This window comes from Lygodium microphyllum, chromosome 25 (genome assembly GCF_053477565.2).
Source record: "Lygodium microphyllum isolate KBCC chromosome 25, Lygodium_microphyllum_v1.1.10, whole genome shotgun sequence".
Lineage (NCBI taxonomy): Eukaryota > Viridiplantae > Streptophyta > Polypodiopsida > Schizaeales > Lygodiaceae > Lygodium > Lygodium microphyllum.
This window is the reverse complement of record NC_141159.1, coordinates 8,753,170-8,775,804: the sequence shown is the minus strand read 5'-3', so window position 1 is coordinate 8,775,804 and position 22,635 is coordinate 8,753,170. Positions and strand designations below refer to the sequence as shown.

The following is a 22,635-nucleotide window of genomic DNA, read 5'->3' as shown; positions in this document are numbered from 1 at the left end:
TAACTTAGTGATGGTCATTATGGCACAGATTGCAGAATTGGGATCAACATATTTGTTACTATTATCTCTTAATATATTTGGGAGGTTTAGATTTGGTGCTTCACAACAGATCAATCTTAAGCTGAAAGATCTAAGGGTGTGACTGAAACTTGTTAAATAGCCAGACAAGAATTAAGCATAACACAGCAAGTGGGCATCCAATGTAACCATAACATCACTTGATTCCCATTGGATGACAGGTCATCATCATCTTTACGGATTGGATTTCAAAGAAGTAAATGGCTAAAAAAGGTAAATTACAAAAACCCAACCCTAGATCTGATTAAGAGAAACTAGATTGAACCTTTATATGCATTGTATTTTACAACTGTATCTTTCCAGACGCATTTAAAGGGAGTGAAACAGATGCAGTTTCAGCAGTTCATGACCCCTGTTCATTCTCTGGTTTGGAAAGTGAGACATTTCCACTTTTCATTCTTTCACGAGCTTCAGCAAACATCCTCTGCTGCTCTGCGACTGCTTCTTCTTCAGTCATTTCTATCCCATCTTTCCCCCATCTCCCGCCACCTTTGGGGGAATCCTGAATCCAAGGGAAAGTAAAAATGTTGTTGAAATATAGCTCTCCTTAACCAACACCAGACTAATGCACAATAAATGTAACTTACTAAAGTTTCTCTCTTATGCTCTTCAAGGGCCATTTGAACTTCTTTTAAATACTCTCCAAACCCTAAAACCTGTATTACGATTGCCACAATTTGACTTCAATAGCCATTGTCATTGATTGATGTGGTTCATAAGATTAAAAATGTGATGGAAAGAAAGAACAGAAACTAGGATATAGTAAAATAACATCAAACTTTGCCACGATTTTGGTGCCTGTGCTTCAACCACAAGTCTGAAACAGTGCATACTTGGTTCTGAGCATAGGCACATCTAACTCCCTTCTGAAATTGTGATGTTGCCAAATGAAAATCTTTTAAGACTTGCTAGAAAAGAACTCCTCACTGTTTCAGGTCAAAAACCACCAAAACAGTTACAATCACCCCCTTCCATTTTTACAAGCTTTCACAAACATCACCTTCTGGCAAACGCTCAACCACTTACAGAGACCTGTCAGTGTGAAGCACACTGCCAGAACGGCTTTTTAAGCTGTTGCTCAATCTGATAGTTGAAGCCTTTCGTCGTCCTTACAACACTAATGCAAATAACCTCCAATCAATAATGCCGCACCCTCAACATGAGACAAAACTACCATAAAAGCAGGATTCTGTTCTCTGTTGATTATCCATAGACCCAGTGATCTTATGTAGATCTTGGACTACACAAGGTTTAATACTAGACAGCAGTCCTTGGTTCTTTTTTTCTTCAGACCTTCATATAACATGCAGGTGTATGCATAAAACAGTACAACTTAATTATGTCACAAGTATAAATCAGTACAAGAATTGAGAAGAGATTTTTACCTCTAAGGCTCTCAGAACATGCTCAGGTGCGATAGTTCGCTTCTCTTCTTTGCTACAGATTTCATTTGACTCGGATGAAATTAAGTTGATGAATTCTGCAAATCCATCGTTTCCAGAATGCAATCTTTCAGTAATTTTGGCTAGAAAATATCTAACTGCAACTGTTATTTTAATAAGATTTAAGCAGCCTCAATGATGCTTAGGAGAAATTTATGGATGTGTTTACATTAACATACCAACACAACATTCAACAAGCAGGTCTTGTGCATCCCTTGCCACTCGAACATGCCGCGGAAGCATTTCCTTGATTATTTTTGTCATAGTTGCTGTGTTATCAAGATAAACAGCGTTAGATCACAGATACGCATGGATAGAGCCATAGTGAACAGGAGAAAACAAACAAAGTTAAACCACATTAGACTTCTTAAAGAACTTATGCATCTAAATGTAAAATTCATCAACCCATCTATATTATCCTTTTTATGGAAAGATCAAGAGTAGTTACATGCCAAAGGTTTGCTGCTTTTTCTGAAGAGAAAAGTATTATTTGCACACACACAGCAACAGCTAGTAGGTGTTAGAATTTACCGATTCCATGGGCAGTTCCAATGTTTCAGTTAGTTGGTTTGTAGTGTGAACATGACTATGTTAATTTGTTGTGTCACCACTCCTAGAGTTAGTTAACTTGAGTCAAGTTAGGGATATGATCTACGTTAGACCTAAGGTTGTACTTTCACTATTATCATTATTCAGTTCATTAAGTACTCACACTCTCGTTTATCTCTCCACCATAGCCGGTCAAATGGAACATTTAGTATCAAAGCTGAGTGCTCCTGCCACCACTAGCTTTGTGTGAGGAAGAGGGAGAGGAGCTGTGCCTACTCAACTGCGCCACCACCACCTACTGCTGTACTTGCACCCAGCAGCAACAGTGCTGCCCCCTCTGCCTGCGTGGCACCAGCAGTCCACCTGTTCCGCCAACCAGTGCTGCTCTACCACCAGCAGTCCCCGTCAGTCCAGCGCTGCTCCTGCTGCTTCCATCCTGCCTGCACCAGTGCCACCTAGTGCTGCACCCTGCCAGCTCCGTCGCCAACTGCAGAACTGCCCCTGCACCACTGCCCCCAAGCGCCTCTGATTCTAATGAGCACGAGCGATCCTTTCACCTCCCAGCCTTGCCTAGTTTATTGCTGGCCAGACCCATCGTGATCCAATTGCCAGCCGTCAAACCTTGGTGAGTCCTACTATTCTTGGACTCTCTTTGGTTCTAGGCTCCCCTAAACCCCGTTCGGGCGCCCAAGACCCCGGACGGTCATCCTCGTGCATGTTTCCCTTGATTTACCTTAATGTCACATTTCCTTCCCCTTAAGAATCGGTTTCGTCCTCAAAAACAATACTTGGAAGGTCTAACTGTAAATCGGGAAACCTTTTCTTTAAAGTACTTACTCGCTCCCATGTTGAGCTTTCTTCTGAACAATCTTTCCACTTAACCAAATATTCTTGATAAATAGTATTCCTTGTTCGTCTATTACGAACATTTAATATTCTTTCTGGTTCATGTGGATTAGATTGGTCATTTCATAGCTCCTCAATGTCATCATTTAAGATTAGATTATCCAAATCACCCAGCTTCTTCCTTAATTTACTTACATGAAAAACTGGATGTATTTTACTACCAGCAGGTAGTTGGAGCTTGTAAGCCAATTCTCCCACCTTTTTAAGTATTATGAAAGGACCACAATACCTTGGTGAAAGCTTTGGACATTGTCCCTTTTTCATAGTTTTAGTTTGTTTGTTCAGGCACCTTAAGATAGACCAATTCTCCTTCTTTAAAGGAGATGTCCCTTCGGTGAGGATCTGCATATGCTCTAGCTTGATTTTGAGCTTTTTTAATATTTTCTTGAGCAAATTTTAACATACTATTCATATCCTCCAAAAAATATTTAGCTGCCTGAACCTTTTCCTTATGCAGTCCTACTGCATAAGGAGCTCTGGGCTGAAATCCATACATTAACATAAATGGACTATATCCAGTGGAAGAGTGCTTGGCACTATTGTATGCAAACTCTGCTATCGGTAGATACTCTTCCCAATTAGTTTGCCTTTTACTTACATATGCCCTAAGCATATCTTCAAGGATTTGGTTAACCCTTTCAGTTTGCCCATCAGTTTGCGGGTGATCCGCCGTACTCATGCTAAGTTTAGTATCCAATTTCCTAAATACCGCACGCCAAAATTGACTATCAAATTTTCTATCCCGATCAGAAACTATATTTGCCGGAAGGCCATACAATCGGTATATGTTCTCTACGAACAATCTAGCCAATTCTGGTGTTTTAACATCAGTTGAAGTTGGAATAAACCTAGCCATTTTGGTTAACCTATCCACAATCACCCACACAGAGTCGTGCCCCCTCTGTGTTCTGGGTAAAGCAACAATAAAATCCATGGAGATACTCTCCCATTTTCCCGAAGGAATCTCTAGTGGATGGAGAAGTCCTCCCATTTTCAATCTTTCAACTTTATTAACCTGGCATTTATTACATTTGACCACATAGTCAAGGATGTCCTTATTCATTCCAGGCCAATAGAACTGCCTGGAGCCTTATTTCTATATCTTTCAAGACACATACCCTACCCTTGTAGAGTAAATAGCCATTATCAATGGTAAAATTCTTCCACTTGAATCGAGTTTGAGCAACCCCTGATGCTCCATTCCCTTGTTGAACATCCTCAGATATTCCTTTTTCAGTAGAAGCAGTTTCATTTGGATCCCCATTTTTTATTACTTCCCATATGTTGGAATATGCCGGATCAACCTGGCATTTCCCTTTTAAAGATTCAAGTAAGTTGGAAGTGAACTGAGTAAAACTCAATTCATTAATGATGGGCATTCTGCTGAGTGCATCAGCTACTATATTATACTTTCCTTTTCTATATCTTATCTCATAGTCGAACTCTTGGAGGAGTTCGGCCCATCTGGCTTTACGCCCGTGTAAATCCGGTTGATCATTAAGCCACTTAATGCTTTCATGATCCAATAAAATCAAAAGTTTGGCACCGTACAGATAGTGCCTCCATTTCTTCATTGCATGTACTAATGCATATAGCTCCCTCTCATAAACAAAATAATTCTGTTTTGGACGGTCTAATTTCTTGCTTTCAAAAGCAACTGGTCGACCTTCTTGTAATAAGACAGCGCCTATCGCTTTATCGCTGGCATCAGCTTCAACCACAAATTGTTTATTGGGATCCACAATTAATAATATTGGAGCTATAGCAATAGCTACCTTAAGTTTTTGAAAACTTTCATTTTGGTCTGTTCCTTTAATGTGACATTAAGGTAAATCAAGGGAAACATGCACGATAATGACCATCCGGGGTCTTCCCTTTTGTCTGACATAATCCCAATCTTCCCAATTTCTTTCCATTTCATTTTCAGGAAGAAATTCTTTTAAAAAGACAGATTCAAATTGAGCCCAAGTTTCAGGTATTTTATTTGCCTCCTTTAAAGTTCGCCACCATTTATATGCTTTGGGCCCCAAAGTTAAACTAGCCTCCAGTGCTTGGAGATGTGGTGGAGTATTTTTAAGCTTATGTAAATCTTCCCATTTTTGGAGGAAATTAAAGATTGTATCTTTATTTCTATCTTTTTCCTCCCCGTGAAATTGAGGGGGTTTCATATCTTTTAGAACTGGATTATCCCTCAACTTATGGTGGGGTTCCTTAGGATCTCGCATAGTCACATCTAAATCTTTCGATGAAGATGGGACATCCGAGGTTTCTATCTTATTTTTATCTCTTTCTAACAATAAAGTTAATTGAGATTTTATTTCAGTGAGTGTTTGAGTTAAAAATTCCATTTGAACCCCCTGAGCTTGTACACGAGCAGTAAGATCATCAAATTGTTCTCATGTAGCAAAAAATTCTTCCCACTGTTCTTCTTGCATCTCTAATTCATGGGGATCTACCATAGGGTGGTCCCCAGAACTAGAACCTTCCATTACTCCCTCTTTCCCTTGTTCTGCCATTAATACACTGGAATTGAAAAGCAAAGATAAGAAATTTGCATACAAAGTAAAGTACTTCCCTGGTTTTAATGACAGGGCAGCTGCTGCTGGATTTATTAGTATGCCCGAAGACTAAGGAACAAATTTTTCCTTCCCGGACTAAAACAGTGAAGCATCATGCTGGAAATGAAGTTTCCTAACTTCAGTCGTGTATCATCTGACGTTTTTCCGTCCATCCCACAGCAGTCGCCTCACATTCCTGGCGCCTTTCCTCACGGCCACCACAGTCGACCGTCGCCTCAATCCGCCTTACCTTTTCTTCTGTCTGCTACGTGTCACACTTACGTGACGTGGCATAGTCTAAGTTACCACTTCGAATAAAAGTCTTCGACGACTGACGGATGACGGGCGACCTTAATCGACTGGCGACCTGGCGGATAACGGGCGACCTGGCGGATGACGGACGACCTGGCGAATGACGGGCGACCTGGCGGATGACGGGTCATGTCCGTTGAACCATATGCTCTGATACCAATATAAAACCACGCAGGCCACGACCTTGACAGGAGACTCTTACAGGCCACGACCTTGACAGGAGGCTCTCGAGAAGACAATCTAGAACAGAGAAAAAGTCATTCGATTCTAATGAGCACGAGCGATCCTTTCACCTCCCAGCCTTGCCTAGTTTATTGCTGGCCAGACCCATCGTGATCCGATTGCCAGCCGTCAAACCTTGGTGAGTCCTACTATTCTTGGACTCTCTTTGGTTCTAGGCTCCCCTAAACCCCGTTCGGGCGCCCAAGACCCCGGACGGTCATCCTCGTGCATGTTTCCCTTGATTTACCTTAATGTCACATTTAATGTCACAGATACCGTTGCTAATAGGCCCCCCTTTGGATTAAAAGGTGAGGCACCTTCATTGAGGTGGTGATAAAAGTGAGGGATATTTATACCAGCAAGTCACTACAGACTCGTCAACATCTTTAGACATCTAGGATAGGCATCTACAGCATTGGTCATAGCCTTGGGTCACCTAAACTGAGAGACTAGGTGTGAATGCTGAATGGGGTCTTAGCCTAGGGTGTTCAAGGAGTCATACAAAAAGGTCTCAAGGCTTCGTTATTGCCACATCTTGTGCAATCACCACCATTGAACCCTAGGCACATAGGCAATCACATCCACACGCTAGTATGACATAGGCTGCTGGTATGGCACTACCACCCTTGTAAGATCATCTTGGCCCTCTTATGATGCTAGTCCTAGGCTCATAGGTTATGGATAAGCCTCATTCGCTCTATGGTTGGGAGATAAGCCCGATATTGATCCCTCTATGTTTATCATCTATGTGAGTATAGCTTGTGTTATATCTCATGGTGCAAGTTGAATCCTTGGTGGGTGTTTCAAGACTGGCCCATAGAAAGTGGGTTATAGGGTTGGGGGGCAATAAAGTGATGACCCCCTAAAAACAAGACACACATCAGCCAAAAGATTATTGCAATTGTGGAGAAATAGTAGTGTTTGCAAGGAGGAAGAGAATGTGTACAGCAAACAAAGACAATGAACTTAGAAATTGGGCCTCAAAGTTGCTTATCTTGACTGAGAGGAGATCAAACGACTCCGTGACACCCATCAAAGCTTGAAGATGACTACGCTTTGTTGACTCAGCTAGCAACAGCACATGTGAAGGAATCTGCACTGTGAAGGGAGTGAAATATAGCCCCTCAAGCAAAGGAGTATGAATGACGAAGATGAAACCTGATAATGATGTTCTCCAATATGCAGGCGACATCTACTTAAGAAGATCCCTACTGAGGATAATAAAAATGCAAGAATGTTGATGAAGTGGTTGTCAACTGCCCATAGACCAGCTGACCGCCAAAATGCAGTAGGAGTGCTGCCAGCTGGTCACAACTCACGCTAGCATGAAGAGTGCCTCCAAGATGCAAAATGCAGACATTGTAGTGATGTCCAAGGTCAACAAATGCAAAATGCAAATATTACAATGATGTTGGAGGTCAACAACAGGGTGGCCGATAGCACAGCAAAACACAGCATAACCTGATGTTGCCAGCATGTAGAAACCGCTAGGCTCCAGGACAGGTCATGGCTGGCTAGAAAACCTCTAGAATTGTGGCAACAATGGTAGGTCAGGTCACCAGCTTCAAAAGATGTGGACCCTCAGGGTTGTCTACGTCCGACGAATGGATCAATCCATCAAATCCATATCGTATGGTACAATACAAAGTCCGATGGGTGGGTTCCCTGCTGCGCATCCGCCTGATCAAAATACATGTTTTCCTACACGTCTGCCCCCCATTTTCCTGCACGTTTGCTGCCTGTTTCCCTACACATTTTCTGCAGGCTGCAACAGCCACTCTCCAACAGCTCTATCACTAATTATCCATTACATTCTCTCTCTAAGCTAGCATAAAATTCACATAGACTGAAAATGCACACTTTACCACTTTAATCTTGAACATCGGACACTAGGTGGGCCCCAAAACTGGCACCCCTTGCAATATTTCTTTATCTTATATTGCAAATGGAAGGAGTACAACTAAGATCCTCTGATCTCCTCTACTAATCCAAGTGCCTCTTACTGTCAAAATTGGCCAGCAAGCCTCCAAACCAATTTGCCCTTGGTTTGCTTGGGGATTGTATTGCCTCACTCGCCTCTTGAATCTCCCTAAAATTCCTCAATTTCAGCTGCTAGAATTCAAGCCCTAGGCCCTCAATTCTAAGTACACAGCCCAATGTAACAGTTAAAACCTTGATTTTTGCTGTAAATTAGGATTTACATTAGAGATTGATTGCAATCTCTTCCTCTGATGGCTCAAACTCCTAGAAAATGCTAAGATAACTTGAGAGATAGCTGGAAAATGAGAGAGAATACTATAGAGAGAAATTTCAGAGGAGTGGCTTGAAGGAGAGTCCTCATCAAGTCAAATAGAAGCGAAGGCCGTTCAATGGCTTTGCCTAAAGGAGGAATTTCGGACAGATGAGAGGAGCACTGTCATTGCCATCACACCCATATACAAGATGCTTCACATGAACAACATAAAGGGGTGCACTATCAAGCTCCTCTATCATCTTATGACAAAGGCAATAGCGAAGACAGAAGCATCAACCATCTTGGATGAGGAGGCTTTTTCTTCATGGTAATCTCTTTTTTTTTTTTTAAATCATGATTCAAAGTTCTTTCCATTTTTAGAATTCACATTGTCTTTCTCTTACTTTCTACCATCCAAGTCTCAAGAATGATGTACCCTCTCTCTATCCCTCTAAATTTCTCTTTTATCTAATTACTTTTTTATCCCTTTGTAGTGACATCTTAGACATCACGCCAAAAAAAGATGATATTCTCTTTTTGACGAAGAAGACATAGAAGTGAATGAAGCGAACCATCCATGGGTTCGAGACATTCTTGCATCCCACATTCAAGAAGCCCTCTCTATTTATGGATGTAAATGTCCTTGCCGATCGTGATACCTTTCTTTTAAAGGCTTTGGTGCTCTACTTACAAGAGCTCATAAACTATAGTGATCTCTTACTTCCACAATTTGTTGAAAGAGGGATTCATTGGTGAAGCCTCTGCTCTAGTGGGAGTCATTTAGCTACCAATTGCCCCACCTTTAAAAAGTGGCTTTAAACATCCTTATGCAAGTTCGCAACAAAAACTCTAATCTCTTAAATTTTAGTTCTTTTAAATTGACTTTAATTGCAAGTTTGATTTTTCAAGTTTAAACCTATTTTCTTTTTCCATGTGCTTTAAGATTGCTCATTGGGTGCATGTGAGAGAAATTGGTCTACCTATTTCCTCATCGTGCACATAAAAATTTGCAACAAGCTTAGCACTTGATAATTAGAGCAACTAATTTATTGTCGCTCCAATTTACATATGCTACATAGTATGCACGAGATGTCCATGGCAAGTCAAGTATACCATATGAAATTAAACTATTTCACATATTTAGATATGTTTTTTTTATTTAGTATAAGTCTAAGTTATTTATCCTTTAAATGTATAGGTAAATGTAGATGCACAAAGCACACTTAAAAGTATGACTCGTGAGAGGAACTTGGAGAAGGAGCAAATATTTAGAGATCTTTATTTGGAGCTCGAGGAGATTGATCCGGCGAGCCTCTCGCACTCATGCATATTGACGTATCGTTGTTCACCCTCGCACCGCTAGTGGTGGAGCTTCTACTTCGACGTCGACACAAGCCACCCGTGGTGATCATAGAGCCCTTGGATGCTACACGAGGCATGGGAGTGGCTCAAGAGGCACTCATAGTGTGGCACATAAGGAGGGCAACGTACTTAGTAAAGGTGATTTTGTTGAGGAGGATAATAACTCCTCAAGTACCAATGAGGATGCTTCTAGCTCCGATGCCAAGAGTGATGTGAGTACTTAGACTCTAGAGCTTATGTCAGGACTCATATGAGATCGATCATCTTTGTCACATCATACTTGATCCATTTTTGTAAACCTTTTTTGTACGAGATTGCCATTTGGCTCATAATAAACTTGGTAGTTTACCGTTTCATACTATATTCTTGAGTCTTCAAAGTTGAGTCTTGTTTCAACTCTTTTTTACACTTAGTTTTGAGTAAAGTCTCTAAATTTATGTTTCAAGTCCAAACATTAAGTACAGACTTTAAATTATATGTTTAAAAAATTTTCATCAGACAGCATCGAACGTAGATCCAATATTTATTAGTCCAATTAGTACCATAATGTAGTGAACGGTACTAATCGGATGTGACAACCCTGAGTCACCAATTCATGGAGAGAAAAGAGTGAGTGAGTAACTAAGGGGCGAAATAATAATCTACCAAAATGAGGACTGTGGAGAGGATGAATGCCCACATGTCATGTCCATTTACAGGGGATTTTGATACATTTGTCCTACCGTGTAAAATAAAATCCAACAAATACAAATAAAGCCTTTTTGGGGATGTTAATGAAGAGCAAAATAAGGCATGAATGAGCTACAATTTATTGTTACTATATGCCATAACTTTGGTTGCTCAATATCCCCTCTCGAGCCCAAAAGGTTCCCTAAGAGGAGAGAGAGACATTGCTCCATCCACGTACAACCTAAAAATATATGGCAAATAGCAACACAATAGGATCTCCAATTCAAGATAGTTATGTAGCATGGGCATCATTGATAGTAGCTAAGGATGCCTAAAACTTCAACTCGGAAGAAAAGCCACAAGATTGGTCTCCATGCTAGTAAGAATGCACAAGTGTGCTTGACCTTGGGCCTTGAGAGAGAGAACACTATCCCCATCTCTATGCCGAGCCTTGAGAGAGGACACAATAGGATCCCCAATTCAAGATAGTAATGTAGCATGGGCATCATTGACAGTAGAGCTGAGGATGCCTAAAACTTCACCTCGGAAGAAAAGCCACAAGATTAGTCTCCGTGCTAGTAAGAATGCACATGTGCTTGACTTTGGGCCTTGAGAGAGAGGGCACTATCCCCACCTCTATGCTAGACAAATGCAAAGGCGCAACCACCAAGTCATAGCTGAAACATCCATGGCTCCAATGTAAAAAATGTTAAGAAGAGGACCAGAATAGTAGACACTAGACAATGTTAGAGCAAAATAGAGTGTACTTTCTTGCTGAACTAAATGATAGGTGAAAGTACAACTAAGGTTTAGGTCTAAGTCTTGATCTAATTGCACTTCCACCAACTAGCTAGAGTTAAGTTTATTTACTCTAGAGCCTAGTGTCACTACTTTAATGTCCTACCACACTAGATGTACGCACCCTGCAATGACACTTTAATAAGTGTCCACACCACACAAATGCCATTGGACACTGCCCAAAATTGGCACATTCTAATATCCCCCTGCAATGCCAATGTGATGAAGTACAAGGAAGATCAATCAGCAAAGGGTAGTAAGTTTAAGGACTTTCAAAAAGCCTCAAACTTCTCACGTGATAACGCTTTGGTGAAAATGTTCACAACATTTTCATACGTAGGAACGTACACCAAGCTCCTCTCTCCTACATAGCATCTTTCTCTAACATAATGATAGTAAACCTCAATGTGTTTCATGCAAGCATGAAACACAAGCATAGTTGCATTCGTATGTCGTACCGCACTGTCCGTACCGTACAATACGGTACGTATCCATACGAATTCATATAGTAAAACTGGCCATTTCTGGCTACCACGTTTGACGTGTGTCTCTTGTGTTTCTGCACGTTTCTAGGTCCTTGTCATCCTATATAGCACTTTAGGGGGGTGGGAAGCCCTGGATACTTCAATCCACCCCCTTTTCCAACTATGCACTCCTCCCCCATCCCCCTTGGATTCCATCCAACTTGCAGCCCTGTTTGACTATTGACCCCTCTTTGATTGTTTGACCCTTCTCTCATCTACAAAAGTGCTCCTCTCCTCCATTCCTCCACACCAATTCAGCAAGCATTTGCTATTCTCATCTCCCTCTCTTGGATCTTAAATTGATTTGTGATTTGGGGAGCTTTAGCCTCTTACTCTACCCTCTTTCCTCTCCCATCCCCTGTTTCCTACTCCCCGCTCAAGCCTCTTCCATCCCCTCTCTCTCACTCTTACTCTTTCAACTTTACCCAAACCCTCTCCGTCTCTTTCAACTTTCAAGTGTCAAGACTCAAGCATCTCACTCTTCCCCTCTCTCTTACTTTCCCTTGTTGGATGATAGAGAGCTTCATTCGAACCAGCTTGCTTATTTGTGATTAGATTTGCTAATTATAGCGAAGTGTTTGCTGTAATTTTTGGAAATTCTAAGATTTCCATGTCAGTCCAACTTGAAGTATTGCTCTTGTGCTCCTTGATTAGTGACATTTACCATGGCCAATCAAGAAGGTGATGTATTTACATATGTGTCCAAGGAGGATAGGTTGGATGGCAACAACTATTCTCTATGGTCTTTTATGATGAGAAATGTGTTGATTGCAAAGAATCTTTGGAATTATCTCAGCGGTGAAGAAGTTCGGCTTGGAGTTGTGGCTCTTGTTGCACCTCCTCCAGGAGGATGTGGACAAAGGGCAACTTAGCCCGCTCAACCTGTTCAACCCGCTCCAACTCACCCACTTCCCCAAAGATCAGCAGCACAAAAGGCATGGGACACACGGGATGCTCAGGCATTGTCGCTGATTGCATTGGCAATTCAGTGATCTATCATCCCCCGCATTCGGTCTACAACTTCTTCACGAGAAGCATGGCTGACCTTAGAGCAGATGTTTGCTAGAAAAAATGAGACACGTATCTTTGAAGAAAGAGCTTGAGACTATAAAGATGGATAAAGGTGACTCTATGCAATATCATCTAAATAAAATTCAGGACTTATGTGAGCAGCTGATGAATGTAGATGAGTATTACTCAGATGCGCAGTTGATCTCTACTACTTTGAATTCATTGCCGCCTTTATATTTGGCCTTTCATATGGCTTTGAACCTCACCATGAGAATTTCCCCATAGCCACTTACTTTCCTTCAATTGGTCAATTTGCTCTTAGAGAAAGAGCCAATAATAAAGAATAGTGGGATGGATGTTATACTCTCTAAGTAGGCTTTTATGGCAAGGCAGAAAGGCAAGGGCAACGAAGCTAAAAATGCTCCACACAGCTCTTGGACTTCACGTACTTCACAGAGCAGCAAGAAACAGAGGGGCGTGCAAGCCAAGAAGGGCAAGTGCCACTACTAATGCAAGAAGCCAGGTCACTGCATCACAAAATGTAGAAAGCGCATAGCCAAGGAGAAGAAAAAAGAGTCACGAATGGATGTTTCTGATGCACCTTCTACTGCTACTGAGTCCACGTCTTTTATTGCAGACCATTACTATTGTTTTAACACATGTAGTTATAACTCTTCTTGGACTGATAGAGCATTTAGCTCTATTGAGGTTGCAAGCACGTGGTTCTTTGACAGTGGTGCTTCTAGGCATATCACATCCCACAGGAATTTGTTTTCCTCCGTTATTGCAGCACCTGTTGGCAAGTCTATCAGTGTACCAACAATACATCATACCTTGTTAGAGGCACAAGGGAGATTGTATTAACACCCATTGATGGCTCTATTCTCCGCTTGCAAGATACATTATTTGACCCAAGCATAAAGAAGAATTTGTTATCTATTTCTTCTTTGATAAAGTGTGGTTTGCAAGTCACCTTTGATGATGATAGATGTATGGTCAAAGATAAAGAACACGTGACTTTGGTTTTGACTGGCACTTTATGTCATGGGTTATATGAGTTGGATGCTTATTCAAATGATCATTTGGTCTATTTCGCATCTACTCTCACTCTTTCTATGTCACAGGTAGAGTTATGGCATGCTCACATGCGGCATGTAAACTATGGCAGCTTAATGCTTATGCAACATACACAAATGCTTGATAGTTTACCTCTCTTGGAGAGACCTCTTGAGCATATATGCAAGGAATGTATTTTGGGAAAAACGCATTGTTTTTCACTTCCTCATGATCTTGCTTTTAGAGCAACTGCCAGATTACAAATTGTGCACTCGGATGTACGTGGCCCTATCCAAACAAAGTCATTGGGTGGCTTTTACTATTTTGTCACTTTCATTGTACTCATTTTTGTTGGGTCTACTCTTTGGTGAAGAAGTCACAAGTATATGATGCATTTTTGGCTTTTGTAGCACTTGCTGAAAGTCAATCTAGCTGCAGGATTAAGACTCTTCATTCGAACCGAGGGGGGGAATACATGTCTTCTATGCTGAATAATTTTTTGAAGCAAAAAGGAATTGTTCATCAGTATACTACTGCTTATACTCCACAACAGAATGGGGTTACAGAGAGAAAGAATCGGTCACTCATGGAGATGGCGAGACGTATGTTGAAGGCAAAGAGTTTGCCACATAGTTTTTGGATGGAAGCAACTATGTGTGCTTGCCATGTTTTAAACACATGCCTTCCAAGGCATTAAAGAATGTCACACCTTTTGAGGCTTGGAACAGCCAGAAACCTTCTATTGGACATTTTCTTACTTTTGGGTGTCTTGCGTATACACACATTTCTAAGGTACTAAGAAAAAAAGTGGATAACAAGGTTGTTAAATGCATTTTTGTGGGGTACAGCAATGAAAGCAAAGGATATAGATTATATGATCCTGTCTCTAAGAAGATATTTGTCAGTAGGGATGTGATTTTTTATGAAAAATCAGAACTTGCTAGTTTTAATACGTATCAAGCTACCAATCATGTATTTGAAGGGTTATTGCCCATTTCTTTTGGATCCAGTTGGAGCTTCAACAAGTGAACTTAATGTTCGGCCAACTGCTCCATTAGGTAATGTAGAAAATCAGCCTATGGCTGGTCTGAATATTCAACAAGATACTAAAAGCTAAAAAGGAATGCAAATGGATCCACTGACAAATATGAGACCAGGCTTGTGGCTAAAGGCCACACACAGAAGAAAGGCATTGACTATGAGGAGACATTTGCTCCTACATCCCGCATGACTACAATTCCGTCTATGGTTGCTTTGGCTGCCCATTATGGATGGACTGTGCACCAGCTTAATATAAAAACTGCATTTTTATATGGGGAACTTCAAGAAGAAGTATATGTACAGCAGCCCATTGGTTTTGCAGTTGTGGGATCCGAACACTTGGTATGCAAGCTGAAAAAGGCTTTGCATGGTTTAAAGCAAGCTCCCCGAGCTTGATATGCAAAGATTGATGCTTTTTTACTCAGCCTGGGGTTCATAAACAGCTCATCAAAGTCTACACTTTATGTATGTAAAGAGAGGGGATCCTTGCTGGTCATATGTCTTTATGTTAATGATCTTCTGCTTAGAGGGACACATGTTGATCAGATTTCAGCACTCAAACAAAATTTGCAACAAACTTTTGAGATGTCAAATTTGGGGACTTTGCACTATTATTTGGGCATTCGGTTCATTCATGATGCTAGAGGCATTGGATTGTCACAGTCGAGATGCATTGGTAGACTTCTTGAGAGGTTTGGCTTACAGGATTGCAAGTCAATTTGTACACCAATGGAAACTCGACTCAAGCTGTCCTTGCATGATGACAATGATTTGTTTGATATCCATACGTATGCTCTAGCAATTGGATGTCTCATTTACTTATGCAACACAAGGCCAAACATTTAGTTTACAATTTCAACCCTAAGCACATATATGCACCTGCCACGCATGTCACATTGATAGACTGTCAAGCATGTTTATCGTTACTTGTTGCAGGGTACTAAGACTCTTGGTTTGCTTTATGCCAAGGGGGGACCACTACAACTACATGCTTACAGTGTTTTAGATTGAGCTGGTGATTTTGATTCTCGTCACTCTACTAGTGGTAATTGTTTCTTCTTGGATCATCTTGCATCTCTTGGCTTAGTAAGAAACAATCTACTATTGCCACATCGTCATGTGAGACTAAATACAAGGCAGCTTTCACTACCAGGTGTAAAATGTGTATGGCTGAGATGTTTGTTGGCAGATTTAGATGTATCTGTCACGAAGACTACTCCTTTGTTTACTGACAATCAGAATGTCATTGCAGTGGCACGAAACCCAATGTTTCATACACGCACGAAATATATCAAGATCCACCATGACTTGGTTAGAGAAAGGCTACATGCAGGTGATATCAGCCTTGTCTACTGTCCTACCACCAATAATGTAGCAAACATCTTTACCAAAGCTCTTCCTCGTAATAAATTTAAAGCATTCCGCAATGCTTTAAATTTTATCTCCTATGGGCACTTATCGTGTTTTACACCTTTCGGGTGTGAACACACTCTAGCAACCCTAAGGTTTAAGGGTTGTACTTTGTACTTGCATCTTTCTCTCTTTAATTATTGTATGGGGAGTCGTGCCTTTACTCTTACACACTCTCAACTGTACTCTCAAGTGAGCTTTGATCTCTGTGCATTCTCTCACCTCTCACACTCCTTCGCTAATCCAAGCATCTCTTCCTATCAAAACTAACCAATAAGCCTCCAAAGCAATTTGCCCTTGGTTTGCTCGAGGATTGGCTTTCACCCTACTTAAAAGACAAATTCAACCTGAAATATGATATTGGTTGGCTGGCCTCTTGAATCTCCCTAAGATTCCTCAATTTCAGCTACTTGAATTCAAGTCCTAGGCCCTCAATTCTGAGCATCATCTCGAGGCAACTATCAAAACCTAATTTATAAGAGTAATTAGGATTTACAACAGAGATTGACTGAAATCTCTTCTTCTAATGGCTCAAACTGCTGGAAAATGCTGAGCCAACTTGAGAGATGGTTGGAAAATGAGAGAGAATGCTGTAGAGAGAGAAATTTCAAAGTTTCATCACAAGAAATGCTGAAAATTTACTACTGCCTTGCTCAAATAGCCATGGAAACTATCACCTATAGCTTAGGACCACCAGAAAGATTATTGCTCTCTCCTGTACACCTTCACCAAAAGGACCTTGGGCTACTGTCAACTGCCTCCTAACAGCCGCCTTCTCTCTCACAGCCTTCTTCTCTCTCACATTGGTTGGAATAGACTCCACCAGCCCCTGAAAACGTGTCTCTAACAGCCTCCTTCTCTCTCACATTGGTTGGAATAGACTCCACCAGCCCCTGAAAACGTTTGTCTCTAATAGCCTCCTTCTCTCTCACATCTTCTTGCTCTCTAACAGCCTCCTTCTCTCTCACATTGGTTGAAATAGACTCCACCAGCCCCTGAAAACGTTTGTCTCACTTGCATGGGCAAGTTTTGCCAAGTGGTAGCCTTCTAATCTCATTTTTCAACATTATCCAACTTATTAAATTAATTTTTAAAATATTCTAGTGCTCAAAAATTTAATTTCACCAATCAACAATTAAGTTGGCTAGGCTAATTTATCTTCCAAGTATCCCTGAGTTGTTGTTAGCTCTTAGACTGGCATTAATTAATTAATAAATACCTAGTCTCTAAATTCACTACCAACATTAGTGGCCAACAAATTGGTATAGGCCCAAATCTAACACTAAGTACCACCTAAAACCTATCAAGCATAACTTATTATAACTTTTGCCTTTGGCACCCATTGCATCCTCGAGGTCCTTGGCTTGTTACTATGAAATAACTGCCATGTGCACCAAGTGCTAAACAACCTTGCACATTTGATTAATATCTTAATCAAATTTGATTAATATCTTAATCAAATGTTATTGACAAGATTAGAGCATCTCAAAATTTCACGTCCCTAAGATAGATAGACCTCTCCCTTGAAAACCTTGCAATCGTACTCGATTGCACTCGATCGCACTACATTGTGCAAAAGAAAAAGCATACTGCACTAGAAGTTTCATAAGACATCACAACCACAACATTGGCCCCACTGTTGTCCAACCATGCCATATGCCCCAAACCTACTAAAAATTTCCAACTAACATATATTTTATATTCTCAGCATGAACCATGGCTGAAATTGTCAATGCATTTACTAACCATACCATATGCCATAAACCTACTGAAATTTTTTAACTAACATATACATAATATAAAATTGAAATACGGTCCAAAACTATTGCTAGAAATTGTTCTGACTTCACAACCATAGTAAAGCATATTCTCAACATAAACCATGGCTAAAATTGTCAATGGCATTTACTAACATGTTGTTGTCCATGGAACCAAGTATAAACCATTGAAGACTAAGCATAATCTAATCATAAATTGATCACTTGCTGATCCAAGAACTGATCACACACTGATTGCAAAAAATGATCCATACCTAACGCAAAAACTATGCAAAACTGATCCCAAAAGTGACCATAAACGATTCTCAAACTGATCAAAAACTGAGCTAAAATTCATCAGAATTCATTTCATCCATAAACTGATGGACAGTCAGAAGAGGCAAATTCTACTATCTTGGATCTGCTTAAGTGCTATGTGTCAGAGCATAAGTCAAAGTGGGAGCAGTATTTGCCTTTGGTTGAGTATGCATACAATAATACTGTGCATTCGTCAACAGGCAAAGCCCCTTTTGAAATTGTTGAAGGTGGTAAAAAGGTTCCTCCCATTTTGCATACAAAGGATAAGATCTCTCAGGCAGATCAGTATGTGCAAAGTATAAGTGAAATGTATCAGAAAGTTAAGCATGCCCTTGAAAGGACTCAAGCAAAGCAAAAGAAAGCTGCTGATCATCACCGTCGTGAATTGATATTTTCACTTGGTGATTGGGTACTGTTGCGGTTTGAAAAGGCACGCTTAAAGAAGCGGAAAGGCAAGGAAAGTCTTTTCACTAAGCTTAGTATGCGATACTATGGGCCTTTTCAAGTAACAGAGAAGATTAGTGATGTCAGTTATAGGCTGAAATTGCCTGACAATTGGAAGATTCATAATGCTTTCCATGTAAGTCTTCTTAGACCCTATGTGGATGATGTGTCAAAAGATATGCCAGCTGAGGAACAGCCCGAAGTTGAGGAACTTGATGAAATTCTTGTTCGAGAACAAGTACTGGCACACAAGGAAAGGAAAGTGAAAGGCAAGATTGCTAGAAGGTATTTGGTTACGTTCAAGAACTATCCAACTATAGATGCTAAGTGGATGGACGAAGGTGAACTTGCAGAGTCACCTAATGTGTTGGAACTTTACCTTGAAGCATTTCGCTTGCAACCTACCTTGACCCCTTGTATCTCTAAGTTGAAATAGATTGTCAAAGTGACAATTACTTAAGAAAGAAATTATGTACAGAAACAGATTTTGTACAGGTTAACACTTATTGTGTCCATATGGTTTTCTCAGTGCTAAAGAAGTAAGTATTGCTTGCAAGAATACACTTTTTACTTCTATTGAATTGAATACATGTTGTAACAATGGTTACTCGATCGGGCATGTATTCTGTGAATTGACTCCGTGGGGATATCATTTTGATGTACTGGCCACTAGATCTCTAGTCAGGGTGATGTGGAGTCATCAAATGAGAATCTGCCACTATGGGGATATCATTGTGGTGTACCCGCCACTATATCTTGAAACAGTGATGTGGAGTCACATGATGATAGTCTGCCATGTTTCACAGTTAGAACATACATGTGTTAACAGTGTATTCAGTTCACAATGTTGACTGATAGCATGTATGTGTTGTACATGTGCTGCCAAGTGTAAGTTCACTGGGTTAGCTGGAAGCATGTATGACATTCATGCAAACGAGGACGTTTGCGATTTCGAGAGGGAGGTATGTCACAAGACTGTGAAAACTAGTATCTTTTTGTTGATTTCTTTATTACATATTTTATTTGGTTTTTCTTTTTGGAAGGATCCCTCTTGAAATCTAAACGCCTAAGTTGCATGGCCAGTATGTGAAACAGACAAGAATGTCCAGTGAGTCAAGACTGGACAGTTAAGGTCCAGTACTAGTCTGGAAGAGACTGATGGCACTATAAATTGACAAGCCTGGAAGAGACTTGTGAAAGTGTATATGGACACGTGTGTTGAAGAACTAGCCTGAAAGAGACTAGTTCAAAGTGAAGATGGACAAATCTTCAAGAGATTAGTCCATGTGGGGTCATCAGTGGAAATTCACTTTCAGTTGAGCTACATTGTAAATTTGGATGTAGCCATAGTCAGCAAAGATGGTCAGAAGACTAGTGGGGATGCAATGGAAGTAACTCCTAAAATTTAGGGAGTTACTAATTTTGGACCTCAGAATCTGTTCGCGTCATTATCTTTGTTTTTGTACGAGGATTAATCCTCTTGTCTGTGCTGAGGTCAAATTTTCCACCCGAAGATGGAGAATTTTAGACCGAAAGGTTTAAATAGGAAAATTATTACATGTATGCCATGTGTCACAATTTGGGCATAAATTCCCAAAAGAGAGAGAGAGGGCAGCACAAAAACGAGTTTCAATGTATGGGGGGCTCATTTTGTGAAAGGGAGATGGATTGCTGCAGATGGAGAGCTCGAGAGCTGGTCTACCTTGTCTATGATGCACAGAGGGCTGAGCTTGCTTCCTACTCTCTCTCTTTCTCTCCCTGACAATATGGTTATGCTACAGAATCAGGGGTCTTTCTTCTGATTCAGGTACAGCTGTGTGGGAATATGTTGTTTTTGCATGAGGCAAGAGCCTCCTTTCTCCAGGAACAGGAGCAGTTGTATGCTGTCCCAACAAGGACAAGTGAGGGTGGTAACCTCACCAAGTAAGTGTCTGAAACAGCACTGAATCAGTACGGTTTTTGGACTGTTCAGAGGTTAATTCAGAGCCCAATTGATGTCAAAATCAAGGGGCACTTGGCCCAGATGATGCGGGACAGTGCAGGGAGTAGTATGAACTGAAGATAGGTTTCAGAACAGGTCTGAACCAGTAATTACAGTGGGCTGAATAGTGCAGGGAATAGTATGAACTGAAAACAGGTTTCAGAATAGGACTGAACCAGTAATTACAGCAGGCTGAAATGGTCAATTCAGCACTCCAACCAGAAGTTTCAGACTTGGGCAGAGTTTCCCCTCCTGGTCTGCTTGTTTTGGGTCAGTAATTGTACTGTTATGCTGTCAAATTTCACCCAGAATATGTGAAAGACAGCCCATTGTAATTTCTCTCTTTCTAAAAATAAAGAAATACCGCAAGGGGCGCCTAACTTAGGGGCCAACGAGGTGTCTGTGTTGCAACAGGAGCATTCTAGCTTCCTGAATTTCTTCTTGATTCTGTGTTTTTAAGTTCAGGTAAAGTGGGCGACTGTTAAATTGGGTGAAAGCATTTATTTATTTTGGTTGTACACTACCGCCCTTCCCAGTGAACAGGCCGGTTACAAGGGGAAACTCCGCCCAAGTCTGAAACTTCTAGTTGGAGTGCAGAATTGACCATTTCAGCCTGCTGTAATTACTGGTTCAGACCTGTTCTGAAACCTGTTTTTAGCTCAAATTGTTCCCTGTACTGTTCTCCATCATCTGTGCCAAGTGCCCCTTGATTCTGACATCAATTGGGCTCTCAATTACCCTCTGAACAGTCCAAAATCTAATACTGATTTAGTGCTGTTTCAAACACTTGCTTGGTGAGGTTACCACCCTCATCTGTTTGTGCTTGTGGGCAGCAAACAACTGCTCCTGTTCCTGGAGAAAGGAGGCTCTTGCCTCATGCAAAAACAGCATATTCCCACACAACTGTACATAAATCATACTGTTAGAGAGAGAGAGAGAGAGAGAGAGTAGGAAGCAAGCTCAACCCTCTGTGCATCATAGTCAAGGAAGACCAGCTCTCAAGAGCTCTCCATCTGCAGCAATCCTTCTCCCCCTTCACAAAATGAGCCCCTTCTACCCAAAAACTGCATGCTAGTCCCTCTTTAAAGAGGTAAGTGCACCAATTTGTGCCAAGTGGCAGCACTGGAAGATATTTTCCATTCCAGCCTTCCGGTCTAAAATTCTCCATGCTTGGTGCAGAATTTGACCTCGGCACAGACTAGAGGATTGATCCTCGTGCAAAAACGAAGATAATGACGCAAACAGATTCTAGGATCCAAAAATAGTAACTCCCTAAATTTTAGGAGCTGCTTCCATTGCATCCCCACTAGTCTTCTGACCATCTTTGCTGACTATGGCTACATCCAAATTTACAATGTAGCTCAACTGAAAGTGAATTTCCACTGATGACCCCACATGGACTAATCTCTTGAAGATTTGTCCATCTTCACTTTGAACTAGTCTCTTTCAGGCTAGTTCTTCAACACACCTTTCCATATACACTTTCACAAGTCTCTTCCAGGCTTGTCAATTTACAGTGCCATCAGTCTCTTCCAGACTAGTTGTCTGATGACCCAGAAGAAGACGATGAAGCCAGAAGAAAACAGTCTTAATCGGTGAGCACGAGTGATTCCTTTCACCTCCCAGCCTTGCCTAGTATGTTGCTGGCTAGACCATCGTGATCCGATTGCCAGCCGTCAAACCTTGGTGAGTCCTACTATTCTTGGACTCTCTTTATTTCTAGGCTCCCCTTAACCCGGTTCGGGCGCCCAAGAGCCCGGACGGTCATCCTCGTGCGTGTTCCCCTTGATTTACCTTAATGTCACATTAAATGTCACTTTAATGTCACATTCAATGTTTGTGACCTTAATGTCACATTAAATATCACTTTAATGTCACATTAATGTCACATTTCCTTCCCCTTAAGAATCGGTTTCGTCCTCGAAAACGATACTTGGAAGGTCTAACTGTAAATCGGGAAACCT

The 22,635-nt window shown here is 41.0% G+C and overlaps 1 protein-coding gene across 2 annotated transcripts in view; it reads right to left on the bottom strand.

Moving 5' to 3' along the window:
* Positions 1-319: 319 nt before the first annotated feature.
* LOC148013894 (protein Dr1 homolog) overlaps positions 320-22,635 on the bottom strand; it is a 62,888-nt gene continuing 40,572 nt past the window's right edge. The window contains exons 3-6 of one of the 2 annotated variants that reach the window (XM_087666478.1): positions 1,700-1,789; positions 1,464-1,558; positions 666-734; positions 320-580 (exon numbers count right to left, since the gene is read on the bottom strand). In XM_087666478.1, coding sequence (XP_087522604.1) covers positions 422-580; positions 666-734; positions 1,464-1,558; positions 1,700-1,789 — 413 coding nt within the window. In that variant the 3' untranslated portion in view covers positions 320-421. The remainder of the gene's footprint in view (positions 581-665; positions 735-1,463; positions 1,559-1,699; positions 1,790-22,635) is intronic. The other variant, XM_087666479.1, reaches the window with a different exon arrangement.